Source organism: Babylonia areolata, chromosome 4 (genome assembly GCF_041734735.1).
Source record: "Babylonia areolata isolate BAREFJ2019XMU chromosome 4, ASM4173473v1, whole genome shotgun sequence".
Classification (NCBI taxonomy): Eukaryota; Metazoa; Mollusca; class Gastropoda; order Neogastropoda; family Buccinidae; genus Babylonia; species Babylonia areolata.
Window position 1 is genome coordinate 35,580,461 of NC_134879.1, and position 25,000 is coordinate 35,605,460.

The 25,000-nt window shown below is 40.0% G+C and overlaps 2 protein-coding genes across 6 annotated transcripts in view; one reads left to right on the top strand and one right to left on the bottom strand.

Moving 5' to 3' along the window:
* Nucleotides 1-11,459, top strand: part of LOC143281115 (3-hydroxybutyryl-CoA dehydrogenase-like) — a 19,141-nt gene extending 7,682 nt beyond the window's left edge. Inside the window, exons 1-9 of one of the 3 annotated variants that reach the window (XM_076586088.1) lie at nucleotides 20-124; nucleotides 1,132-1,454; nucleotides 3,484-3,620; nucleotides 4,595-4,700; nucleotides 5,493-5,587; nucleotides 5,968-6,064; nucleotides 7,557-7,655; nucleotides 8,254-8,364; nucleotides 9,581-11,459. In XM_076586088.1, the coding sequence (XP_076442203.1) occupies nucleotides 1,403-1,454; nucleotides 3,484-3,620; nucleotides 4,595-4,700; nucleotides 5,493-5,587; nucleotides 5,968-6,064; nucleotides 7,557-7,655; nucleotides 8,254-8,364; nucleotides 9,581-9,768 (885 nt within the window). In that variant the 5' untranslated portion in view covers nucleotides 20-124; nucleotides 1,132-1,402 and the 3' untranslated portion in view covers nucleotides 9,769-11,459. Of the gene's footprint in view, nucleotides 1-19; nucleotides 181-1,131; nucleotides 1,455-3,483; nucleotides 3,621-4,594; nucleotides 4,701-5,492; nucleotides 5,588-5,967; nucleotides 6,065-7,556; nucleotides 7,656-8,253; nucleotides 8,365-9,580 lie in introns of those variants that run through there. The other 2 variants (XM_076586089.1, XM_076586090.1) reach the window with 2 other exon arrangements.
* An 8,711-nt stretch (nucleotides 11,460-20,170) lies between these two features.
* Nucleotides 20,171-25,000, bottom strand: part of LOC143281116 (uncharacterized) — a 58,977-nt gene continuing 54,147 nt past the window's right edge. For all 3 annotated transcript variants that reach the window (XM_076586093.1, XM_076586094.1, XM_076586091.1), the window contains one exon: nucleotides 20,171-24,682. In XM_076586093.1, the coding sequence (XP_076442208.1) occupies nucleotides 22,668-24,682 (2,015 nt within the window). In that variant the 3' untranslated portion in view covers nucleotides 20,171-22,667. The remainder of the gene's footprint in view (nucleotides 24,683-25,000) is intronic.

The following is a 25,000-nucleotide window of genomic DNA, read 5'->3' on the forward strand; positions in this document are numbered from 1 at the left end:
AGTATAAGCGCCATAGTGCTACAAACTTCCGGCTTGTCTGTGGGTTTTGTGATTTTCCCCCAGAGTCAAAAATAAAAGAATGAGTCAAAAATAAAAGAATATATACGCGTTATTTGGCAAGGAGGTACTATTCTGAGATTTGAATTTATCTGTTATGTTTTGTCGTTCATGCTTTCGGACGTAAGTCTGCGGTGTTTTATAATTTTGTTTAAATTCTTTCGAAACACCTATATAACGTGAATGTACACACAATCAATGCACTTGTTGCGTTGATTTGGGTCACTTTCACAAGAGCTTCACTTCAAAGACTTGATTAAGCTGTTAATTGAAGATACGGTTTTACTGGACTGGATTCATTGATTGATTGAGGGATCTTCTGATCCAAATAATGCAGATGTGATTCTGTTGTTGCTGTTATTTGAATAATGGTTTTACTGGATTGGACCCCTTCAGGGATCATCTGATCAAAATAATGCAGAGGTGATTTTGTTGTCGTTATCATCATCATGATTATTGTCACCATTATTAAAATGAATTGTACATTTCTGATTGAGATTTCCAAGGAAACCACAACGAGAAACAGTGCTGTTTGTGATCCTCATTTATTGTCTAGCTGATGAACACACACACACACATACACACACACACACACATTTTTTTTAATCGTATGATTTGCATAGTTAAGAGTACTATAGATCTGATAAAAAGAGTGCTCAACAGTATAAAAAAAGGGGGGGGGGGGGGGGGGAAAGGAGTTAATTCTTCATGATATGATGAACAGAGATTCTTTCAGGCAAACCAAGGACATTTTGTGTAAAGTAAAGAAAGGCCATGGTGAAAAGCCTGTGAGTGTTACTGTCTTCAAGGTTGAGTTAATGTCATCTTCTTGAATACCAGACTTTTTTTTTCTTTCTTTTTTTTTTGTTGTTGTTGCTTAAATCATCTATTTGCATTTTGCCTTTGGTTTTATTATAATATAGTCAGTATTTATTTATTTATATATTGTTTGATTCAAATTTATTCAGTTATTCATCTAAACAGTCAGACTTTGATTCATGCATTTTCTTTCATGTCTTGACATGTGTCAATTTTTAACTTTCATGTTGCGTGGACTGGATTTATTTTCTCCAGAGCTTCTGATGATGAGACCCTTGCTGCATCAGACTGAGAGAGGATAGACCCTCTGCTATGCCTGACACACAGCACACACAACGCTTCAAATCAGTCAGCTTACTTGGGACTCAAGGCCAAGAATGTGAAACAAGTGTACTTTGATTCAAGTCTGGATACTGAACTGCAGTGTTTGATGTAATACCATTACATTGTGTAGTGTTGGTAGTATATATATATATGTGATCTTCAAACTTGTTCTGTTGAATTTTGAAATTCAGTGTCATCAGGCATGGTGCGGATTGCTGTGATTGGCTGTGGCTCAATGGGTGTGAGGATAGCAGGTAAGAAAAAAAAAGGTTCCACAGTCATGTTTGATTTGTTGCTTTGAGTTTGAGAGTGTTTTGTTGACATAACTGCTGCTAAGATGTTCACTTTGGGGATTCTGATTGATGTTTGTTTCTTGTTGTTGATACTGATATGTTAGGTTTCAAGAAGCTCTCCAAAGTATTAGAATTGAACCAGCCGCCATGGCGAAGTGGTTAGCGTCGTGGACTGACGGCTGGGAGGACGTGGGTTCGAATCCCAGCGGAGGTGGGGTTTTTTTGGCCCATGGCCGGCTCCTACCCAGAGTTGAGTGTGCTTTGGGCTTAAATGGGGAGACTGGGACCACGCAGTTGAGTGTCATCCACTTCAAGGATGCATCTTTGGATGTGTTGCTCTTATTACCTGACCAACACTGCAAGTGTCTGTGTCTCTCGGGCCTGGTTAACGCCGGGATATCATCATGACAGGAACCGTAGAGTACAGCCTTGTCACGCAGTCCCAAACCAAAATGGACCTCCATAGCAACATCGTCATTGTCATCATCATCGTCATCCTCCTCCTCCTTCATCATCATCAATATAACCAAAACAGTCTGCGGCCTTTCATGCCCTGCTCTCATGGTGACCTCATTTTCGATACCCCTCCACTTCTGTGCTTGGGGCGAGTCCTGTCAATGTCTCCAGTGTCGTCAGATTCATGGGGGGCTGTTGTTTGAGGGACGTGGTGGCGGTCTCCACTCTGCTTGGGACGCTCACTCAGTCTGGCTCCGCGACTAAGCTATTTTTGTCGTTAGTAGGGGGCTTAGTACGTGGTGTCCTAAGTATGTTGAACCAGAACAGACACCACCGAACACCACCGAAGTGACTCAGCAGCAGTGCAGGGTCTCCTCTGGTGTGTGGCCTTCCGGCGACCTAACATTGATGGTTCCCTGCGGACTGCAGACGATGGAACTGTGACAGACGAACCCGGGTGTGGTCGTGTATGAGGCATTCTAAATGAGCGGCGTGGAAGAAATGCCACTGAAATGGTGCAGATGATGGGGCAGCAAAAAAAAAAAAAAAAAAGTATTAGAATTGCTTGGGTCATTTTTTTTTTTTCTTACAGTTCTTTATTCTTTCAGTTATTTCCTTTTTTCTATGTAAGTAATTGTGTGAATGACTGAATAAGTCATTGAATTGATTAGACTAAAACACACACTTATTTCCATTTTTCTATGTAAGCAATTGAGTAAATGACTTGATTTAGTCACTGAATTGATTAGACTCAAACAGAAACAAGTGACATACTCACAGACACAGACACATAGACACACACAGACACAGACCGACCGACTGACACACCCACACCCACACTCGCACACACACAGACCGACCGAAAGACACACACACACACACACACACACACACACACACAGTATCAATATGCACAGATTGAGTGAGAGAGTGGGAAAAAATGTTAAAAAAAAAAAAAGTCCCCAAGGTGTCTTGATTAAATGTGTCCTGAAAAATCAGTGCTCCCAGAAGGAGACTGTAATCGACATTGACCTTTGTTGAGGGTGTACAGAGGAATTTAAAATCTTTTGTATCTATATGTTTATTTTATTTTGTTTTGTGGAGTGATGGCCTAGAGGTAACACGTCCGCCTAGGAAGCAAGAGAATCTGAGTGCGCTGGTTTGGATCAAAGCTCAGCGGCCAATATTTTCTCCCCCTCCACTAGACCTTGCGTGGTGGTCTGGACGCTAGTCATTTGGATGAGACGATAAACTGAGGTCCCGTGTGCAGCATGCACTTAGCGCATGTAAAAGAACCCAGGGTAACAAAAGGATTGTTCCTGGCAAAATTCTGTAGAAAAATCCACTTCGATAGGAAAAACAAATAAAAACTGCATGCAGGAAAAAATACCAAAAAAAATGGGTGGCGCTGTTGTGTAGTGATGCGCTCTCCCTAGGGAGAGCAGCCCGAATTTCACACAGAGAAATCTGTTGTGATAAAAAGAAATACAAACACAAATACAAATACAAATTTATTTCATTTTTCTGTGAACAGGAGAGTTGGCCTATCATGGCCACAGGGTGAAGATCTATGACCAAAACAAGGATGCTCTGAACAAGGTCTTCTCCCGTCTTCAGGAAGACCGCAGCATGCTGCAAAAGGATGGATTGTTGGCGCAAGAAAACTTTCTGGTTTGTAAACCTTTATCATGCTAGTTTGTGTGAATGAAATTAAGAATGCCAAGAATTTTTTTTTTCCGGCATCATGTTTGCGAAAGGGTTGACTGTTGTCATAAGAGTATCTACTTTTTGTAAAACTTGATCATGTTATGTGTGAATGAAATGAATACATATGGGGTTTTTTTTGTTTTGTTTTTTTGTTTGTTTGTTTTTAAGAATTATGAACTGTTGACCCATTCAGTCTGAAATGTTACAGCTTTTTTTCCTGTTATTTGCACAGTCTGTTGAAAATCCTCAGTGGTGTAGCAGTGAGGTATATGATTGAATAGTGCCATGGAGTGTGTTATTTTTTACTCCTCCCAGCCCCCTCTACTCCTCCACTGATCAGTAATAATGATAGTACGACAGAGTATATACAGTGTAAACACATGATAATCCTGGGATTAGCTGTGTGCATGTTAGATTTAATTATCTGGTATGGAAATAAGCGTGTCATGCCCCTTCTCAGAAGATTGGCCTGTGGGATATTTTCTCTCACAAATCAGTGATTGCACTGTGTCATGACTGCAGTGCTACATTTGATAGAATTAGTGTGGTAATGGAATGAAACCATTTTAATTTATGTACGTTTTTTTTGGTCTTTAGCCACATCTTAATAATTCCCTATTTAAATTCTAATTTCTGTATATTTAAAAAAAAACAACTTTAGCCTCATCTTATATAGCAATTTCCTGTATAAAAAAAAAGAAAGAAAGAAAAAAAAAAGAAAAGAAAAAGAAGTTATTTTACATGAAATATTCAGGACTTTTACAAAATTTTCTTCTTATGCTGTTCATGTATTATTGCATTGTATTGTGACAGGTTTGAAATAAAAATACTGTTTAAATCTAATATTCTAAAATTGATAAGTAAAGATATTTGATAGAAACCCAGCTAAGCTTTTATAGCTTACAGCACTGACTGCGCAATGTGAATGCATGTTGCAGGGTCAGGTACTGTGCATGAGCATCTTGGAGGAAGCTGTGAATGATGCAGAGTTTGTCTTTGAGGCTGTCATTGAAGACATGTCTGTCAAGAAAGATCTGTTTGAAAGTGAGATTAAGTTGGGAACTCTGTGTGTGTGTGTGTGTGTGTGTGTGTGTGTGTGTGTGTGTTTGCAAACTCATGTATGCACGTGCGTGCATATGTGTGTGTCTCTTTGTGTGTGTATGTGTCGTGTCTGTGTCTGTGTGTGTCTATTGTGATAATATCTTGTCTCATATACATGTGGAGTTACCCTTATTGATAAATAAATTGTCTTGTCTTGTCTTGTCTTGTCTTGTCTTGTCTCGTATCGTATATATGTAGAGGTGTGATGGCTGAATCGGTTAGGGTTGGACTTGTGATGTAGTGATCAGAGTTTGAGGACCCCCTTTTTGACATGGCGTTGTATTGTTGGGAAAGGTTATTTTACTCTGATTGTCCTCACTCCACCCAGTTGTGAATGGGAACCAGACTTCAGTAGTGGAAGGTTTAAAAAGGTGCAAGGAGAGGATTGGGCCCCACCTTCCTACCCTGGGCCCTAGGCATAGTGGATATGAATTCAATGCCCCAATGGCCCTTGAAGGCTATAGGAACTTTCTAACCTTTTTAGTATATAGGTATGTGTGTGTGAATGTGTTTGAATGCATATTTGTGGGTGTTTTAGTGTTATGTGTGTGTCTGTGTGTGTGTTTACAGCCTAGATTTCACTCTTTCTTTCTCTCTTTTTTTTTGTTGTTGTTTTTTTGTTTTTTTGAGACCTTTGTTTCACTGACATGATAATGACATTTAATCAGTGGCACTCTATGAGACAGAGCACATCAATTAACATAACAATAATCCACCTGACCTGACTCCCTGCAGGGGTATCCCACCTGTGCAGAGAGGACGCCATACTGGCCACCAACACCTTGTACCTGGACGTCACCACTGTCATGGAAAACGTTCACAAACCAGAGGTATGTCAGTGCAGGCCACTGTATGTGTGGATGACAGTCCGTGTTGTGTCAGACTGTGACCATCAGAACAGCAGAGGAACTAGCTTCCACTTAATTCTTTTTTCAGACCTTCATCTCACAGACATGATAATGACATTTTATTAGTGGCACTTTATGAAACAAAGCACATCAATAATGAATATAATCATTCTCTTGTATGGGTTTTTCTTTGAACAGTTATCACAAGAGACTCTGTCTGGAGTAATTTTTGTTTTCTTTCTTTGCATTTTGAGTGAAAACAGAATACCTTCCAAATTTTTCTGTATTTTTGTTCTTCACTGTGTTGATGAAAATTATTGCAGTGTTTAACAAAAAATTGTGTGTATGTGTGTGTATGGCAGCGGTGCCTAGGCCTGCGGTTCCTGTTCCCTGTCTATTATATCCCTGAGGTGGAGGTGATGGCTGGCAAGTTCACCAGCACTGGAACCATTGAGAGGGGTGAGGCTTGTAGTGTGGATGGGTGCAGTAGCTGAGTGTTTAAAGCGTTGGACTTTTATCTGAGGTTCCCAGTTCAAATCTCAGTGACCATGCCTGGTGGGTAAAGGGTGAAGATTTTTCTGATCTCCCAGGTCAACACATGCGCAGACCTGCTAGTGCCTGAACCCCCTTTGTGTGTATATGCATGCAGAAGATCAAATACACATGCTAATGATCCTGTAATCCATATCAGTGTTTGGTGGGTTATGGAAACAAGGACATACCCAGCATGCACACCCCCGAAAGCGGAGAATGTCTGCCTACATGGTGGTTGAAATAAACAAAAAAAGACATACATGTAAAATGTTTCATGTCTGTATGAGTGTGTCTGTGTGCATGTCTGAAACCTGATTGAATTACGCAGGAAATGAATGATGAGCGCCCAGTGGTAGCTGTCAGGTGGCTTTACCCAGGTAGGCAGCCTCTTGTGCAAATGACCCTATGTTTGTAAAGTGCTTAGAGCCTGGTCTGGCAACTGGAGGATAGGTGCTATATAAGTATCCATATCATTCATTCGTTATACCAGATGCAGAATACTGTATCATCTCCAGGAATTAATTTGTGGTGTAGAACACACAAGCAACAGTCAAGAGTGACAGTCATTCAACATGTGTACATAAAATGCATAAGACACTTAAATGCTTACTTAAAGGAAAGTACTTACACAATTATCACAATCATACACATGCAAAAATCACAGAAGACGTGAAATATTATTTTGGGATTATTGTTTTTTGTTTTTTTTGTTTGTTTGTTTTTTTGTATTATTATTGTTTTTCTTCTTAGATTTGAAATATTATTTTGAGATTATTGTTGTTTTTGGTATTGTTGTTTTTCTTCTTCTTCTTCTGTTATTATTGTAGTAGTTGTTTTGTTGTTATTATTGTGATTATTATTATCAGTATTATTATTATTACTATTATTGTTATTATTAATGTTACTGTTATTGTTCTTGGTGTCGTTGTTAATATTGTTACAATATTGTTTTCCTTCCGGAGTGTATGGAAGCTTTGATTGTGGGGAGAGTTCAGGGGAGGCAATCTGATGACACCCCAGATTGTACATGCTTGCTGACAGATATATGATAATGTAGTAATGCCTTCTCTTTGTGTTGCATGTACTTGTGTCTGAATCTGTGTGTTTTTGTGTGAGTGTGTACATGCACATGCTTGCTTGTGTGTGCATGAATGCGTTTGCATGTTCATTTGTGAAACTGTGCACAGGTGTGTGTGTGTGTGTGTGTGTGTGTGCCTTCGTGCTTGAGATTTATCCAGTAATGTTTTATGTTTGTGTCAGTATTTATACATGCATCTTTTAATCTTCTTGGTGTCACTACAAAGCATGTGCTGCTCCGTAGTTACACATGTAAAACATATTCTTTAATAATACTGATACTATTTGCTGTTGCATGCTCACTCTGTCCTCAATCACCCCTCCTGTTTTTTCTCCCCAGTGAGGGCGATGTTGGAGAGAATGGGGAAAACCATGTTCTTCAGATCTGGGGACCATCCGCGTATCCTGTCTGAAGAGCAACGAGAAGAGCGAAAACAAGGTCAGATGATCATCTCTCCCTTTCACTTTCCCTGCACAAAGCATTTTAAGTTCAGAGAAATCGCTTCCTTGTGATATGCTGCACTGGTCTTATGTGATGTAATGTTTTTCATGTTTATTCAAACAAATCATTGAAAGCAGATTGAACTCAGATCCAAAATAGGGCAAAATTCAGCAGGAAATGTGCCTGTTGTAAAAGAACCCATGGCAACAAGAGAGTTGTCCGTGGCAAAGTTTTGCAGTAAAATCCACTTGAAGTGTATCTCTCTCTCTCTCTCTCTCTCTCTCTCTGTCTGTCTCTATATATATATATATATATATATATATATATATATGTGTGTGTGTGTGTGTGTGCACATGCTCTGATTGAAGCCTGACTAAATGACACAGGAATCCCATGCATGATGAGTGGCTAACAAGCAGCTGCCAGTCGGCTCTACCCAGGTAGGCAGCCTGTTGTGCAAATGACTTGGTGCTTGTAAAACACTTCGAGCTTGGTCTCTGACTGAAGACAGGCCCTGCATAAGTATCAATAATACTGATGATAACGATGATAATAATGATCATAATGATCATGATAAAAATGTCCAATGTTACAGCTCGGTTGGAGCAACTAAAGAACTCCTCAGGGGGAGGTCTGTACACAGACAAGAACATACCACCTCTGTTTCACAAGGGAAACCGCCAGCCCAGCCGGGATGATGAAGACTGTGAGTTTGATTTGAATGAAAAACAGTTCATTCTGTCTCTCGCACTCTCTCTTTCTGCCTCCCCCTCCTCTGCTTTGAAGTATCTTGTGTCCTTGGATTTAAAAAAAAAATGTTTTTCTTTTTCTCTTCTCCAAATGCAGGGTTTGTAAAGAGTCGTGGAAGGTTTGAAAAGTCTTGGAAAAAATGAGAGAACTGTTTCTTTGGCTGGAAAAGTCTTCAGAAAACCTATTTTGCCTATTAGGGTCTGGAAAAGTCATGGGATTTTTAATGAAACTCCATACCAGTAACATTCAAGAAAGAGGATAACCCATTCAACTGTGGAAAATTTACAGCCTGGGCAGGCTTCCATGCTCTACAGTATGCTGTTGCAGAAAAATGTGAAAATATATACACTGTTTTTACTCCAAATTACGTGTGGACACGTCTGGACACACTGTAGAAGTTAGTGCCCTTTCCTTCTGGTTTATGTAGGAACCTGAAAACCCATTTTGATTAGACAAATTTTGACGCCAGAGCAATGGTCAGGTACAGAGCTCAAAGAGCTTAATCCATTAAAAAAACAAAAAAAACACCCAAAAACAAGCAAGCAAGCAAACCAGAAAATGATGAAAATTGAACATTGAAAGTGGAACATCCACTGTAATAAAGCAGACACATTTTTTTGTTCAGTCTGAGTTTGTAGCTTGGTGTGGAAAATTTTCAGTCTGGTGTGGAAAAAGTCTGGAAAAATTGTGGAAACATTTTTCGTCATGTCTGCTGTAACATTGACATAAACTGTCTCTCCTCATATTTTTCTCTCTCAATAATCAGTGCTTATCCTCAAGCATTCCTAGAATAGAATAGAACAGAAAAGAACAAAACAGAATAGATATAAACAGAATAGAATATAATAGAATATGTCTTTTTTTTTTTACCAAGTGTACCCTTGTCACAAGGAACAGTGGGGACAGGATGGATAGTATATAAAAAGTACAAACATAAAATCAGAAATCATAACTCTCAAACAAAACGCAAACACAAAAATAACCTGCCCCCTGGCACCAGACTCTTACTACCATCGTTTTTCTTCTTCTTGTTTGTGCATGGGCTACAACTCCCACGTTCACTCATATGTACATGAGTGGGCTTTTACGTGTACGACTGTTTTTACTCAGCATGTAGGTAGCCATACTCCGTTTTTTGGGGGGCTACCCCTGTTCTTTTTTTGTGTGCGCAGCCATCCTGCCGGCGGAGATGGACCGTGACTGTGCCATCTGCATGGCACGTGTGCGTGACTGCCTGCTGAACCCCTGTCACCACATGGTCACCTGCCACACCTGTGGCAAGATGCTGCAGGAACGCCACGACAGCTGCCCCATCTGCCGCATTGACATCGTCGACACAGTGCGCGTCTACCACTCCTGATGGGAGGGGGGAGGGGAAGGGCCTAGCAAGGGACCGCTGTGTGTTTATGCCAGTAGAGAGAGAGAGGGGAGAAAATGTGAAGGTAGAATATGAGACACAGTGGGAGGCTTGTGAAATCACATTCCTTTTGAACAGCTGAATATTTCCGGTTTTTTGTGTTTTCGGATTATGTGGAAAATAACAAGAATCAGGAAGACAGTGGCAACCCAGTGAAACCTTATTCTCCTTGAATGCTGAAGATATCCTGTGATGTGTGTGTGTGTACGTGTGCATGCGCATGTGTGTGTTTGTATACGCATGTGTGTGTGTGCTTGTGTGTGTGTGTGCCTGTGCATGCATGTGTGTGTGCATGGGTGCGGGCTCGGGCACTTATGTGTGTGTGTGTGTGTGTAAATGAGGAAAATCAGGGAACGGGTGTCCATACTCAGTAGCATTATCAACAGTATTGAAGGATGGGGAAGAAGGCAACTGTGTATGTAATGTATTACAGCAGTGAGGAACTGCTGTGGAGAAGTTTGGACTGGATTCAGTGTGTATGATTGTAGTATTGATTGAACCTGTCCCAAAACGTTGTCAGCCTTTTGGCATTTTGGACTGGATTCAGTGTGTTTGATTGTATCATTGATTGAACACTGTCCCAAAACCTGACCAGCCTGTTGGGTTTTTGAACTGGATTCAGTGTGTATGATTGTAGCATTGTATTTGTATTTCTTTTTATCACAACAGATTTCTCTGTGTGAAATTCGGGCTGCTCTCCCCAGGGAGAGCGCGTCACTATACTAAAGCACCACCCATTTTTTTGTATTTTTTCCTGCATGCAGTTTTATTTGTTTTTCCTATCGAAGTGGATTTTTCTACAGAATTTTGCCAGGAACAACCCTTTCGTTGCTGTGGGTTCTTTTATGTGTGCTAAGTGCATGCTGCACACGGGACCTCGGTTTATCGTCTCATCCGAATGACTAGCGTCCAGACCACCACTGAAGGTCCAGTTTAGGGGGAGAAAATATCGGCGGCTGAGCCGTGATTCGAACCAGCACGCTCAGATTTTCTTGCTTCCTTGGCGGACGCGTTACCTCTGGACCATCACTCCACTTGATTGAACACTGTCCCAAAACCTGATCAGCCGGTTGGGTTTACGTAGAGGTCAGGCATCGGCTCCTTTTTTATATATGTATGTATATCTTTAAAGCACATACAGTGTAACATATGTGGGTCAGTCCTCACACTTTACACAGGTCTCCTTGAAATTCAGATTGTCTTGCACCTCAGTGTTTTTTTCTAATCGTGAAACGTACCATAAGTCTTTAAAAAAAAAATTTTTATCATGTTGAAAATATCTTGTTAGCTGTATGAAACTATATATGTAAAGAGAGACCCATGACAAAAGTGAATGGTCACTGTATTTGTATACGTGATTTGTTCATGATTTTAAAGTTTTATAAATGTGTAAATCATGCACACACACACACATGCACACACACACACACACACACACAGAGTTTCAGACACAGAGATGCACAAACATACACAGTTGCATTTCCTTCTCACCAACCAACATACACTCAGGGCATATATATTTTGTTCCCATTCCAAATTCTGTTTTGATGGCAGTTCGGTAATTAGGTTATAAAAAAAAAAAGAAAAAAAAAGAGTAACTGATAAATGGACAAGTTGGGAAGCATGGGGGGAGGGGTTAGGGGGAGAGGGGGGTAAGGAAGGGGGGAGGGGGGGAGAGATAAAGAGAGAGGGGTGTGTCAAGTGTGACTTTCTGTGTTTGTGTTTGGGCAGGTTTGTGTATTGGAATGCATACACATGTGTTTTGAATATTTCATTTCACATTTTCTTGGAGACTACAAAATCATGTGTGTATAATGGACTGTTGTGCATAAAGAAAATAGGTATTGTTTACATGTATTTATTTGTGATTGTGCTAAAAGACCAACTCATAAAAGATAGATCTGGACATGGTATCAGTTTCTGAACTTGGGTATACAGTGTTCTTCAGGAACATTTTAAGACACTTAAAATTAAAGAGCAATTATCCTGAATCAGTCAATATTAATAGAGCACTTGTGAAGTGATTAAGAAAAGGTTCTTTATACTTTATAAACAAAACATCAAATCATGCTGTTTATGGATAATTTTTAAGAAAACTATTTGTTGATTTAAAAAAAAATTTTCTTATTTTGTTGCTGTTTTTAGACATCAGCTAAAATTATGATTCTGTATGTCAGTGACTTGAAAAAAAAAAGTGTGTACGAGTGTGTGTTCATGTTTGCATGTTTGCGCCTGAAAGAGAGAGAGAGAGAGATGGGGGGAAGGGGGCAGAGAGAGAGAGAATTATAAAAGAAAAAAAAAGAAAAAACAGGTGGTTGTTACAAAATCTAATAGATAAATGATATATCAATTACCTTTCAGAAATGAGAAAGATAATGAGAATTGTTTGTTTCCACTATTTACATGCAGTTTTGTTTTGTTTGTTTGTTTGTTGTTTTTTGTTTGTTGTTGTTTTTTTGTTTTTTTACATGCAGTATTACTTGCCATTCCAGATGTTACAACAGCTGATGGCTGTTATCACGAATCGTTTCTTGTAATTGTCTTTTGTGGTTGATTTTGTACATACATTTAATGTTTATCAGAAAATGTTGGCGCTATGTTTGAAATGGTCCTAGGATGTTCGGTCATATATATATGGCTGATGATAACTTTTTTGTTGTTGTAAAACAAAGAGTTTATACCAAAACAATTTTCATAAAATAAATTGTTTTTAGGTTTAAGAGAAAATTGTTTAATTTTATAGGCAAATCATTTCTGCTTTTAAGTAATAGCATAGTTTAATTTTGAAATTGTGAGAATCTAGAGATACATTAGACTTAAACAATATTACAACATATCAGTGATATGATCATCAGTGCATATCAATAATCAGTTATCATAACGACTTTCATTTCTGGTCATTGTGTTAACATTACATTGATAACTTTTTGTGATTATATGTTGTGAAATGAACTTTAATGGCAGTATTGTGATTGTTGTCAATATAATTATGTGTGTGTGTGTGTGTGTGTGTGTAGACATTCATGCTGTGTGAGAGAATCATTTTTCAGTACTTTTGCCATTCATCCAGTGATTTTTCTCATGTTTTTGTGTGTTTGCAGTTTGAGATATATCTAAAGATTGAAGCCTGTTCTATTTTTATTTGTTGTTTTGTTTTGATTTTTATTTCTGAGGGTCCCAGGTTCAAATCTCGGTAACGGCGCCTAGTGGGTAAAGGGTGGAGATTTTTCTGATCTCCTTGGTCATTATATGAAGAGACCTGCTTGAGCCCGAACCCACTTCATGTGTATATGCAAGTAGAAGATCAAATGCGCACGTTAAAGATCCTGTAATCCATGTCAGCGTTTGGTGGGTTATGGAAACAAGAATATACCCAGCATGCACACCCCTGAAAGCGGAGTATGGCTGCCTACATGAAAGGGTAAAAACAGTCATACGCGTAAAAGCCCACTCGTGTACATATGAGTGAATGCAGGAGATGCAGCCCATGAACGAAGTAGAAGAAGAAGAATCCGCTAGACCTTGAATGGTGCTCCAAAGCTAGTATTTTGAACAAAGTGATGCCCTTGGCTTCCATGGTCACCATCTACTTCACACATTTTAACACGATTCTGAAAGCGACTGACAAGTTGTTGATCCTGCCAAATTCTGCCTGTGGGGACTGCCACCAACTAATTGCTGGCCTTGACTGCTACTTTTGGTTTTGGCTGTTGCTGAAGACAGCAGACAGTGGTACCCAAAGTCATGCAAAACTTGTCAGGGGAGAATGACTCGCTGAACTTCCTGTGAATGCACTGTTTGAAAATTCATTTGAAATATAGCGAAGCAAGGATTTTATGTGGCTCAACCTGTACTGCTGTAGCGTTGACTGCAACAGTCAAAATAGCTTGGTCCAGGGGCAGCAACCCATATTTTGCTTGGTCAGAAATGTGTTTTAAGACAGAGGAGTTGCATGCTGTTTTTGAAGTCAAAATGAACAGAAAGAAACAGTTTGACAGGTACACATATTCACATGATGGGGGGAGAAGGATGAAGATGATGATACGGTGAAAGGAAATGGGTAAAGAAAATAACAGTGTGCTTGCATTTCTCCCATCATTGTAAGAAGTGAGGGAGAAATATTGTGAGACATGTCAGTGATCTGTTAGAAAGGACCACAGACTGTACAGATTTTTTTTCTCATCATTGGTGGGAACAGTGAGGAATATGTGTTTATGTGTGGAAGGATCTGTTTTCATCTTTTTGTATCATCTTAGTGGAACAGGAAACATCTGGGTTTGTGGCATGATTTTTGTAGATCAGTATTGAAGGGCATTTAGTTTGATCACCAGGATGCTTTACAATTATTGTTTCTTTCCCACCATCTACTCAGTCCAAGAAGCTGTGATAGTAGTTCATGTGAAATGAATCATCATGCCTTTTTTTTTCTTTCTTTTTTTAATGACTGTAACATACTGTTTATGTTGTACCAATGCAGTGAGTGGTTGGTATGATATCATGATATTCAGATTCTTGTTTGATTCTCGTCATTCATCTGCTGTTTTAGGTGTTGTTTTTTCTTCAATCTTCTGTACATGAGTTTATTTTTGTGTGACAGTGCTATTGTGTACTTCTTTTTTTTAATATTAAAAAAAAATATATGAGAACCAGTTTATGAAAATAAAAAGAAATGGCGGATTACTTTTTCTGTTTGTGAGCTGAAGAAAGTAACAGTTACAAAAAAAAGTCAGATAATTCATTCTTTAGGGCAATTGCCTTTTAAACATTAAAAACAATACATACAAACAGATACGCAAATATATTTAGACAGAGAGATAGATTCAGATCTGGAAATACATCATCTGATCTCCAGATCTGTATCTGCCAGTCTGTCCACTTTGTGCGTGTCTCTCTCAAACATGCGCATGTGCACATGCACACTCAATTTTTCACCAATAACATTTTTTCCTGAGCCTTACCTGTCCAGACTGTATGCCCTACCTCTGTTTCCATTTCAACAGGAATAAGTTATTGGGAGATCACTCTTAACTACATAAATGGAAATTTCAAGTAACCCTTTTCTGGTGATGGCAATCACAGCACAGTCTTCATGGGAAGTGGGGACACCTTGGTTCATGGTACTCACTTTCTCAGTAAATATGTCTAATCTCAAAAGAACTTCATCATTTTTCATCTCTCTCTCTCTCTCTCTCTCTCTCCTTCACACACACACACATCTGTATATGATGTGCAGTTCCACACATTTCTTTTTTTACTAACAGCATTTTATTGCATCTTCAAGCATCAACCATAAAATGATAACCAAAAGGAATATGTCATAGAGATTGCTGTGATGACATGTATATATATGCAAATGATGTTGTCATAAACTGAACTTCAACAATACAATACTTCACAGACAATGATTTATATTACCTATCTGCTTTACTTCATATTCATTTCGTTGTAAACCGTAGGTAATATTACTAACCATACATGGGTACATGACCATTGCAAAGTACAGTTGTTGTTGTTGTTTTTTATATAAAAGATATTGATATAGATACAAATAGACATTTACACACATACTAGGAAAAGAGAGGAAGTGCATCAGGAATCTCTATCACACTGAGTAGAGTCACTCTTTTACACAGCTTTTAAGGAATGATCAAGTGAAATAATCATTGCTAACAACGATTAGCAAAATTCTACTCCCAAGTTGTTGGAAATTTCCTTAACTATTTTGAAATACTCACCAAATAGACATAATATATTCAACTGCTTGGGTGTGGGGTAGAGGTGGGGGCTGTTTAAAATGATTTCAACTTTTGCTTTTACAATTTTTGATTTTTAGAATATACCCAGACTATTTAGAAGAACCTACCAATGGCTACCAATTGCTGGAAAGAATCACTGAAATATTTGTATAAAAATAAATAAATAAATATATATATATATATATGTATATATTTTTACAACTTGGTAGTGGAGAAAAACAAGCACAGGTAACAAACTAAACAACTCTTTCGTTATTTCAAAATAACTGCAAGGATTAAAAAGAGAAATGTAAAAATGATTACAGAAATCCTTCAAAGACTGCAGTTGGGGGCCATATATATATATATATATATATATATATATATATATATATATATATCTGTGTGTGTGTGTGTGTGTGGTTTGTTATATATATATATATATATATATATATATATATATATATGTGTGTGTGTGTGTGTGGTTTGTGTGCACAGAAAAAAGTGTGCACATACTCACATACACACACACTGTATATCTTTGAAATTCAGTTTTAAAGCAAAAACCATTAAAGAATCATAACAGAAAAAAAAATAGCAAGGCTTATTGTGTGCGAACAGATGACTGAATATGAAATGGCATACAGAACGGTCTAACATTACAAAGTACAGACATAGAATTTTAGACCGAAAATAGAATGACAACAGGAGAACATAAAACTCAAGGATTATTGTCATAAGTAAGCTCATGTAAGTTACTGAAATAAGAATGAAACTATTTTATGTACAGATGATTTTTTTTCTTTTTTTTTATAATGTACACATATCTAGATAAAGCATGTGCGTTTTAATTAATTAATACAGATTGTGCATAATCACAAAGAAACAGCACTTTGAAAATCTAATATTGGAAGCAGTTAACAGACCTTTGAAACAATTTGATGAGATGATAGAAAAGGATTTATTTATTAGATTCAGCAACTTTCACAGACAGTTTGTTTCATTTTGATTTTGAGGGAAGGCAGAGCTCACTTGATCTGGTTTTCTGGAATGGGAAATCCCATTTCAACATTATGTATGAAATAACTTATCAATCAAACCTTATACACAAAGTCTCTCTCACATTCTTTTAGTCTATGTTTCTCAGGCATGTGGCACACACACACACACGCACACACATATTACATACTATTATCATTCAAATCTTTGTGGGTTTTTTTTCTGACTGTTTGATTCGTAGTCCAGTTCATATTCATTATCTGGGTTCTTGCAGATAATATTAGTTTTTAATTTGTTCACAATTTTCTTTCATTCTTTATTTTTCTTTCCTTTTTTTAACCAAAAAAAAGAAAAAAGGAAAGGGGGTGCCGGGGGGGGGGGGGGGGGGGGGTTAAAACTCACAAGCAGTCAAAAAGTCTCAAGAATCTACAACAACACACACACACTCACACATGCGTGCACACACACAAACGTACACAGGCAGTCAGAAACTGCCTCTTTCCTTTCATCCCTCCCCCCCCCCCCCACCCCCCCCCCCCCCCCCCCCCTTGCTTACAATCTTTGCATTTCTTCCCGTCATCGAATATCACCTGAGTGGCAGCACATTAAAGCAAAGAATGAACAAGCACACATCATGCATGTACACAACCACACACACTCACATGCACACTTTCAATACATATATTCACAACTGTATGCACATGTGGTTACAAGTTAAAATTTACATAAAATTACAAAGTGGCACACCTTATACAAAACGAAGATACGGGATAATGAGAAACAAAAAATATAGATATTTTTTTCTGTCTCATACAAGAAAGACTGAAGCTTTTCTCAGTTCTGCTGTGTACAGACAACACCAACAACAACATCACAAATGACAACAACAAAAAATCACAATGGTTTCTAAGTCACAAGCTCATGTGCAAATAAACATCCCCATAACAAACTGGACACTTTGTGCATTGATTTAAAAGACATATTGCTACAAAATGTGGCTGAGGTATTAAAGATTACACAAAGATGGTTTTCAAGAGTTCACAGTATACAGTGCAGAAGAAAGGAATAACAGAATAATTACAGTTAATGAATGAAAGATAAATCAGTCATTCACTTCAAAAGCCCAGCTAAAATGGGATGACAGACAGAGAGAGTAAAAATCACCCACCACTTCTATACATTAAAATGAAGTTAAATGATCCCAGCTCTTGCACTGTGCTCTCAATGCTGATTACATCATCACAGTTTCTCTCTCTGAAAGTCCAATCACATCAGAGTGAGCTTTCTTTACAAGGGAGGAAACCCTTTGATTACTACCAAAGAATCTCATCAGGATATAATTCCTTTGTATTTCCACAATTTAATTTCGTTTCTTCTGAAGAGAATCATAAAATAAAACATAAATAAATGGTGACAAGTCAAACAGATCTGAAATGTTGCAGGCTGCAATGTATTCAAAACCCTCTGGTAACGACTAAACTTTTCTCTTTGTGTTCACTTGTAACATTATTCCAATTTTAACGACTTTTCCACATGAATAATTATTGTCTGTTTAAGCAATTATGCCAATAAATCACCTACAGAGCTGTACTTGAAAATATATGTTAACAAATTTCTGCTTGGAAAAGCAATTTAACTGAATGTCCACTGAATATATTGTACACATTAACTGCTAAAAGTGGCCCACTGAGATTTAGAAAAAAAAGAGTTATTTATTCACTGTTTATGCATAAATATTTTAAAATGCAAAATTTTGAATAACCCTCAATCTGCATCCAACACATGTATAAAAAACCTTTTTGTTTGGGGCATTATCGTATTCAGGGGTATATCAGGGGCAAGTCCATGCTATGTTCTGTGTACATGTACATGTACATGTATTTAGTTAAGTATGTGCATTCATATGTATGTATCTACAAGCGGACACATAAACATTATGCTTCTTCTGTACATATTCAAAAAAGATTATAGATATGCTTCCCGGAAAAAAAAAAGGAAGAGAAAAGAAAAAAAGAAGAAAGTTTCAGAGTGGGACAAAGGCGGTGAATTGGGGTGGGAATAAAAGTAGAAGTATAGCAAAGTTATGTGTTCGGCAATAGTCCTTCACAATAAACTGCATAGATGGATGATAATAATGACCACCAAAAAAGAAAAATTATAAAGATGAATGAATATTAAACAACAATCAGCATACCCACTGGATCAGCTAAATGATATGTGTACCATATAATAGTTGATACATACTCGCTGCAAATCATGTCAACATTAATAAATTCTAATGCATGTTGATGCAGACCTTTAGAAAACATCAGGGATTTGGGGGGATTTAAAGTAAAAAAAAAAATTTAAAAAAAATCTAGGACAACACACGTCAAATACAACAGACTTAAGAATTACGAGCTCACCTGTACAATGACATGACACAGATTTACAAATATCACAACATATTTCTGTGGAGACAGCTATAGACGGACATCCCAAATAACCAAGTGAGTGGTAAAAAGGATACAATGCAGTTGTCTTGCTCAGTATCTCTTAGAAAACACTCTATTACTAAGCAGATCATTTAGAAGAGATAGTCCATTACAGTTCACATTCACATTTATCATCTCCTTGTGCATGAGTTTCATAACAACTTATAAACAAATCTTCATCCAAAAATGTATTGTACAATTCAATATCAAGTATGCCTTAAAAAATATTTTAAATTTTTTTTAAAAGCAGAGGTTTTGGTAAATCAGCAACAATCATAAGCCATTTTGTGATTATTCACAGATACTTTGAATAACATTAACAAATTATGTATATATCATGCATTTCATATTCTTGTTTTATTATTTGATATTTTTATTGTTCACCTCCGATATGTCTTTCATTTTATGATATTTGATTTATTTACTTACTTCCTTATTTTTGTTTATTTTCTTTATTTCATGTTAATGTTTCATATACAAAACTACGGAAGGCTCTCCAAACCTGACCAATACCTTGGGTTTATGCACAGGTCAGGCATCTGCTCAGTTTTGTTGTTGTTTATTCCTAAAGCAGATGTGTTGTAATGTAGGCCTATATGTGGATTAATCTGCACAGTTTGAAACCTGATTGAAACTGAAACTGTTTTTGTTTGTCCTGCTCACGAGCTTATTCTGGTGATTGCTATTCTCAATGTCTTTGTTCTTTGTGGTTGTTCTTCATTTTCTGGATATCAAGGAGTAGGCATTTAGAGTTCTGCATTGTGGAGTGGCAGTGTGATTAACATTTAGGAATGTGCTATAAATTACATTTACTCCTTCCAGGGATTATGTAATCTAACACCATCCTCAACATGATTTTTGACAATTACAAGAATGGTATTGGCATTCCAGACTGACAGACGTTAAGGGGATTCTGAAATACTACAAAAAGCATTGCATGGTAATTTTGGAAAATATGATGATATATCATAGCTACACACTACTACATGGAATCATAGTTGTTGGGTTTTCTCCTTGCACAATCAATCCAACATGGAAAATATCTTCATAATGGAATGAAAACATCAACAGTAACACGATCATTTATGCCAACAGTATCAGGAAAAAACATACCCCCCTCCACCCCACCCCCACCTCCATCCCAAAGAAAAAAAAATTCAATCAATATCAAGACAAAACTTCCAGCAGTAAAACCACCTGGTGATGTGTAAAAGGAACAACTCAAATGGTATCAACATTTCAAGGACATCTGAGGTGTTACAGAAAAATGTTGTAAAGTCACCTGGTCCACAAATATTCAAAAATGAATCATATAATCTTTTTTTTTCTTTCTTTTTCTTTTTTATAGATCAAGATATGTTAACATAGAGGAAAACCAAAGTACCTGATGTATATAACAAGCAACAACTCAGACTGTACAACCATTTCAAGGACATGGCATGTGCCATGGAATATGCCTAACAAAGAACATCACATTATCAACATTTTCAGGGACATGATATGTGCCATGGAATATGCCTAACAAAGAACATCACGTTATCAACATTTTCAGGGACATGATATGTGCCATGGAATATGCCTAACAAAGAACATCACGTTATCAACATTTTCAAGGACATGGCATGTGCCATGGAATATGCCTAACAAAGAACATCACGTTATCAACATTTTCAGGGACATGATATGTGCCATGGAATATGCCTAACAAAGAACATCACGTTATCAACATTTTCAGGGACATGATATGTGCCATGGAATATGCCTAACAAAGAACATCACGTTATCAACATTTTCAGGGACATGGCATGTGCCATGGAATATGCCTAACAAAGAACATCACGTTATCAACATTTTCAGGGACATGATATGTGCCATGGAATATGCCTAACAAAGAACATCACGTTATCAACATTTTCAAGGACATGGCATGTGCCATGGAATATGCCTAACAAAGAACATCACGTTACCAACATTTTCAAGGACATGATATGTGCCGTAAGAAACCCAAGTCATAAAATCACCTGATGCATAACAAAGAACAAAGAAGACAGTATAAACATTTCAAGGACAAGTGAATTGTGGGGAAAATCATGCATGTCTTTGGATATCGTACCACTGAATTAAAACCAATGGAACTTTTAATGTCAGTCTCTGGTGGTGTGTTTTAAATCAGAGACTCTGGGACAAGTGGCAGTGCGTTTCTGTGATAGATCAGCAACGACTGAGTGAAATCAACTCTTCTTGCACCTAGAATTATGAAGTTATTATTCAGTGCCTATGATGAGCCTTGACTGAAAAAAAAGTAAACATCTCTTACATTTTGAATTATGTTAATTATTCAGTACCATTGATCAGCCTTTGCAGGCAAGTATGCTTTAACTCCATCACTGATTCCACCAGGCCATAAAAAAATAGGTTATGTGTGTGCGTGTGCGTGTGTGTGTGTGTGTGCGTGTGTGTGTGTGTGTGTGTCTGTGTGTGTGCGTGTGTGTGCGCGCGCGTGTGGTTATTAACTCAACTGGGTACACGTGCATGCTTCCTGAACTAAAAGGCAAAGAAAACATACATATCTCTTTCCACTCGCCACATTTCTCAACAGCCAGAACGATTCATACACAATCTTACCTGAACTGGATAAATATACTTTTTTTCTTTTTTTTTTTTTTCTTTTTTTTTTTGAGGGGCAGAAAGGGGTTGGGGGGTCATTTTGAAATGACACAAGGTCACGATTTTCTCACAGCCAATGAATTCCATAACGATAGAGGAAAGGCTGGTCGATCAATGGTCTCTGTTGCTGTTGAAAACGTGAATGTTGTACATAATGGTGTCTTGATCTTTGGCGCCCTAGAAGCATGCTGTTCACAGAGGAGGGCCCCCCAAAAAACGAGACTGGCAGGGGCAGGGGGCTGAAAATGATCAATGAAAATTCAGGGGCTCCCCCTTCCTAGGTCTCCACAACCTTCCAAATCTGTTACATTCCATGATGTCCTTTTATTCCACCAAAATGAAGAGCTGCAGTAAAGCATACTGATCGAGAGGTGCCACTGCAGAAATGCTTGTCCTCATTTTGTACCGCAAGGGCTCAAACTGACAACCCCTGCCTCACCCCTGTAACCCAAATGAACATGCTGACTACAGAACCTCGTTCGCTGCCAGTTATAAGGGGTACCGTCCACTTTCTTACCGTCTGTTTCCAATGATGACACAAACATAAAAGCTGCCGTTGCAGGGCCTGTGTACGCCCTTTACAGGGAAAATTTGCGCTTCTATTTCTTACCAGTGAGACTGCACACAATGGACGCTATCCAGAGGCCTATGTCGCTTTGTTGCCCATTAAAAAAAACAACAACAGGGAACCAGCTAACGAGACTTCTACAACTGAACACCAGGAAAACACAAATGTTGCCGGCCAAGAGTCTGTGCAGGCCACTGCTGCTGTCTACTTCACAGACTGATCGTTATCATTGCTCTTCAACATGAAGATCACGGGAATTACCTCGTTGAGTCATTTCATGGGAGCCGAAGAGCATGGAAAGGTGGAAACTCTCTGTACCATGCTGCAGCCCTAATAACCCATTGAGTCTCTAGCGGAAACGTTCACAAAGTATGCTGACTGTCCCCGCTCCAGACCCGGCTAGCAGTCCATGTCGCTGTCAGCCGCAGAGGTGCCTTCCAGCGTGAAGCTGAATCTCTTGGAGTTGGCGTTGGTGTCTGAGGTAGGGGCCAGTTCGATGGTGGCGTTCCTGGCCGTGCCTCCCGTGCTGATGTTGCTGCCTGGCAGAAAAAGACCACCACCACCACCCTGCACCCCCTCGCCGACCGGCCCATTGGTCAGGCCCGGGGAGGAGCTTCTGCTGGAGGACAATGAGTTGGACAGGTCCGAGAGGTTGGCCAGGTTCTCCCGCCCTGTGTACATTCCCCTGGAGGGCAGGATGGCGGCAGGATCCAAGTCCAGATCTGAGTCGGTGTAGTCATCGTCAGCTGCTGAGTGCTTGCGCCGCGGAGTGGCGATGTTGCCGTCGTCGTCGTCGTTGAGGGTGTTCTTGTCTGTCCAGTCACTCACCGAGTCGTCCAGAGGGATCTCGGAGAAGGAGCCCGAGCGCACCAAGCGCTGACCTGACCACTCCAGACCTTCCTCGTGGTTTGCCTTGTTCTGTCTGCTGTTCCCTGAGCGATGCTGCAGCTGTTGGTCAGAATGCGAGCTGCTCATTACCTGTGTCTGCCCCGGTCCAGACATGTTGATGGTTATAAAGTCTTCAGAACTGTGGTGCGCTTTGCTCTGTGATGGTTGAATGGCGTCACCTAGGACGTGGGAACCAGGACCACCAACCGCTGGATCTTGCCCCGAGAATTCGCCACTCCAACCACCAGCATTTTCTGCTGGTGGACTTTTGAGAATGAGCTGTTCTAAGGCTTCTTCGTCCAGAAAAAACCTGTCTTGTGCCTGTTTCACAGCATCTGTCTTGCTGTAGTTGTTTGTGTCTTGGCTTCTAGGAAGCACCGCCTGGGTGTTCCTTGAAGCTGCTGCAGCTTCAATGAGATCCTCCTCTACAGGGTCTCTTTCCGGTGAAGCTGGACGCGAAGGTCTCTTCACGTACACGTAGCGCTTTGGGGAGCTGGGGCGTTCTTCTGGCGCTGTCTCTGCCGCTGGTTTTTCCACTGGAGCAAACTCGAAACCTTCCAAGTTGATGACGACCTCTCTTTTGACGACAGCGGGCTGAATTTCCTCCTCCTCCACCTCAGGCCCCAGATCTTGATCTTGAAGCCCTGGAGGCAAAGCGGCGTGAACGTTCACCGACTTCACCGCCACACACAGTTCTTCCACACCGCCGCTCAGGCCGCTGAAGTCGAGCGCACTGTCGTCAGACACAACACTGGCGTTGCTGCTGCCCTTTTTCTTGCGCTCCGGTTTGCTGGGTGGCGTCTTGGGCGAGGCGCTGGTGGTGTTTGCCGTCTGTGACGTGAAGATCTCGTCGTCGTCGTCCTTGTTGTCAAGCGCCCTGTCCACCTCGCTCCTCACAAACCCGCGAGCTGCCTCCGTGTCCAGCTTCCCCTCCTGCCTCTTCCCTGGGACCGGGGAGTCTAGGTCCGACCATGAAGGCGGCTCAGATTCCTTCTCCTTCTTCTCCTTCTTCTCGCGGGGCGAGGACTTGGGCTGGAAACGGTGGTACCACGAGGGGCTGGGGGTGCTGCTGGTGGAGTCCGCGGCGTGCACCAGGACGTCCGAGTGGACGCCGAACGCGTCAGGACTGGAGGCGTCCCACCCCAAGGGCGCCGCGGGCAGACTCTGGCTCAGTGCCTTGATCCTCCTCTCCAGGCCCGCCTCACCGTCCCTTCTGGGCGAGTCCCTGCCGCCACGGGTCTCCGACTTCATCTCGCTCTGCCACCGCTTGGTTTTGGAGGAGGGGGCCACGTAGTGGAAGTCCCTGGGGAGGTGGGGCAGCGAGTCAAAGGACTGGCTGCGGTAGATGGGGTGGTTGAGCTGCTCCGAGGACCTGTGTCGGCGCTCCGAAGGCGCGGCGGTGACCTGTGGCTTCTCCTTCTGCAGGGTGAGGCGCACGGGGTAGGGGGAGGCATAGCTCAGGATGGTCAGGGCGTCCTCATACACCATGCTGTCGTAGGTGATGGTCACGCTGCGGATGCGGTCTCCTGCACGTGGATGGGGGAAAGACAGGGGTGTGTATTTCATGACAACTTGGGGGTTAGGCAGTGTAGAAAGACACAGGTGTGTATTTCCTGACAACTTGGGGGTTAGGCAGTGTAGAAAGACACAGGTATGTATTTCATGACAACTTGGGGGTCAGGCAGCGCAGAAAGACAAGTGTGTATTTCATGACAAATTGGGGGTTAGGAGGTGCAGATAGACACAGGTGTGTATTTCATGACAACTTGGGGATTAGGCAGCGCAGAAAGACAAGTGTGTATTTCATGACAAATTGGGGGTTAGGAGGTGCAGATAGACACACG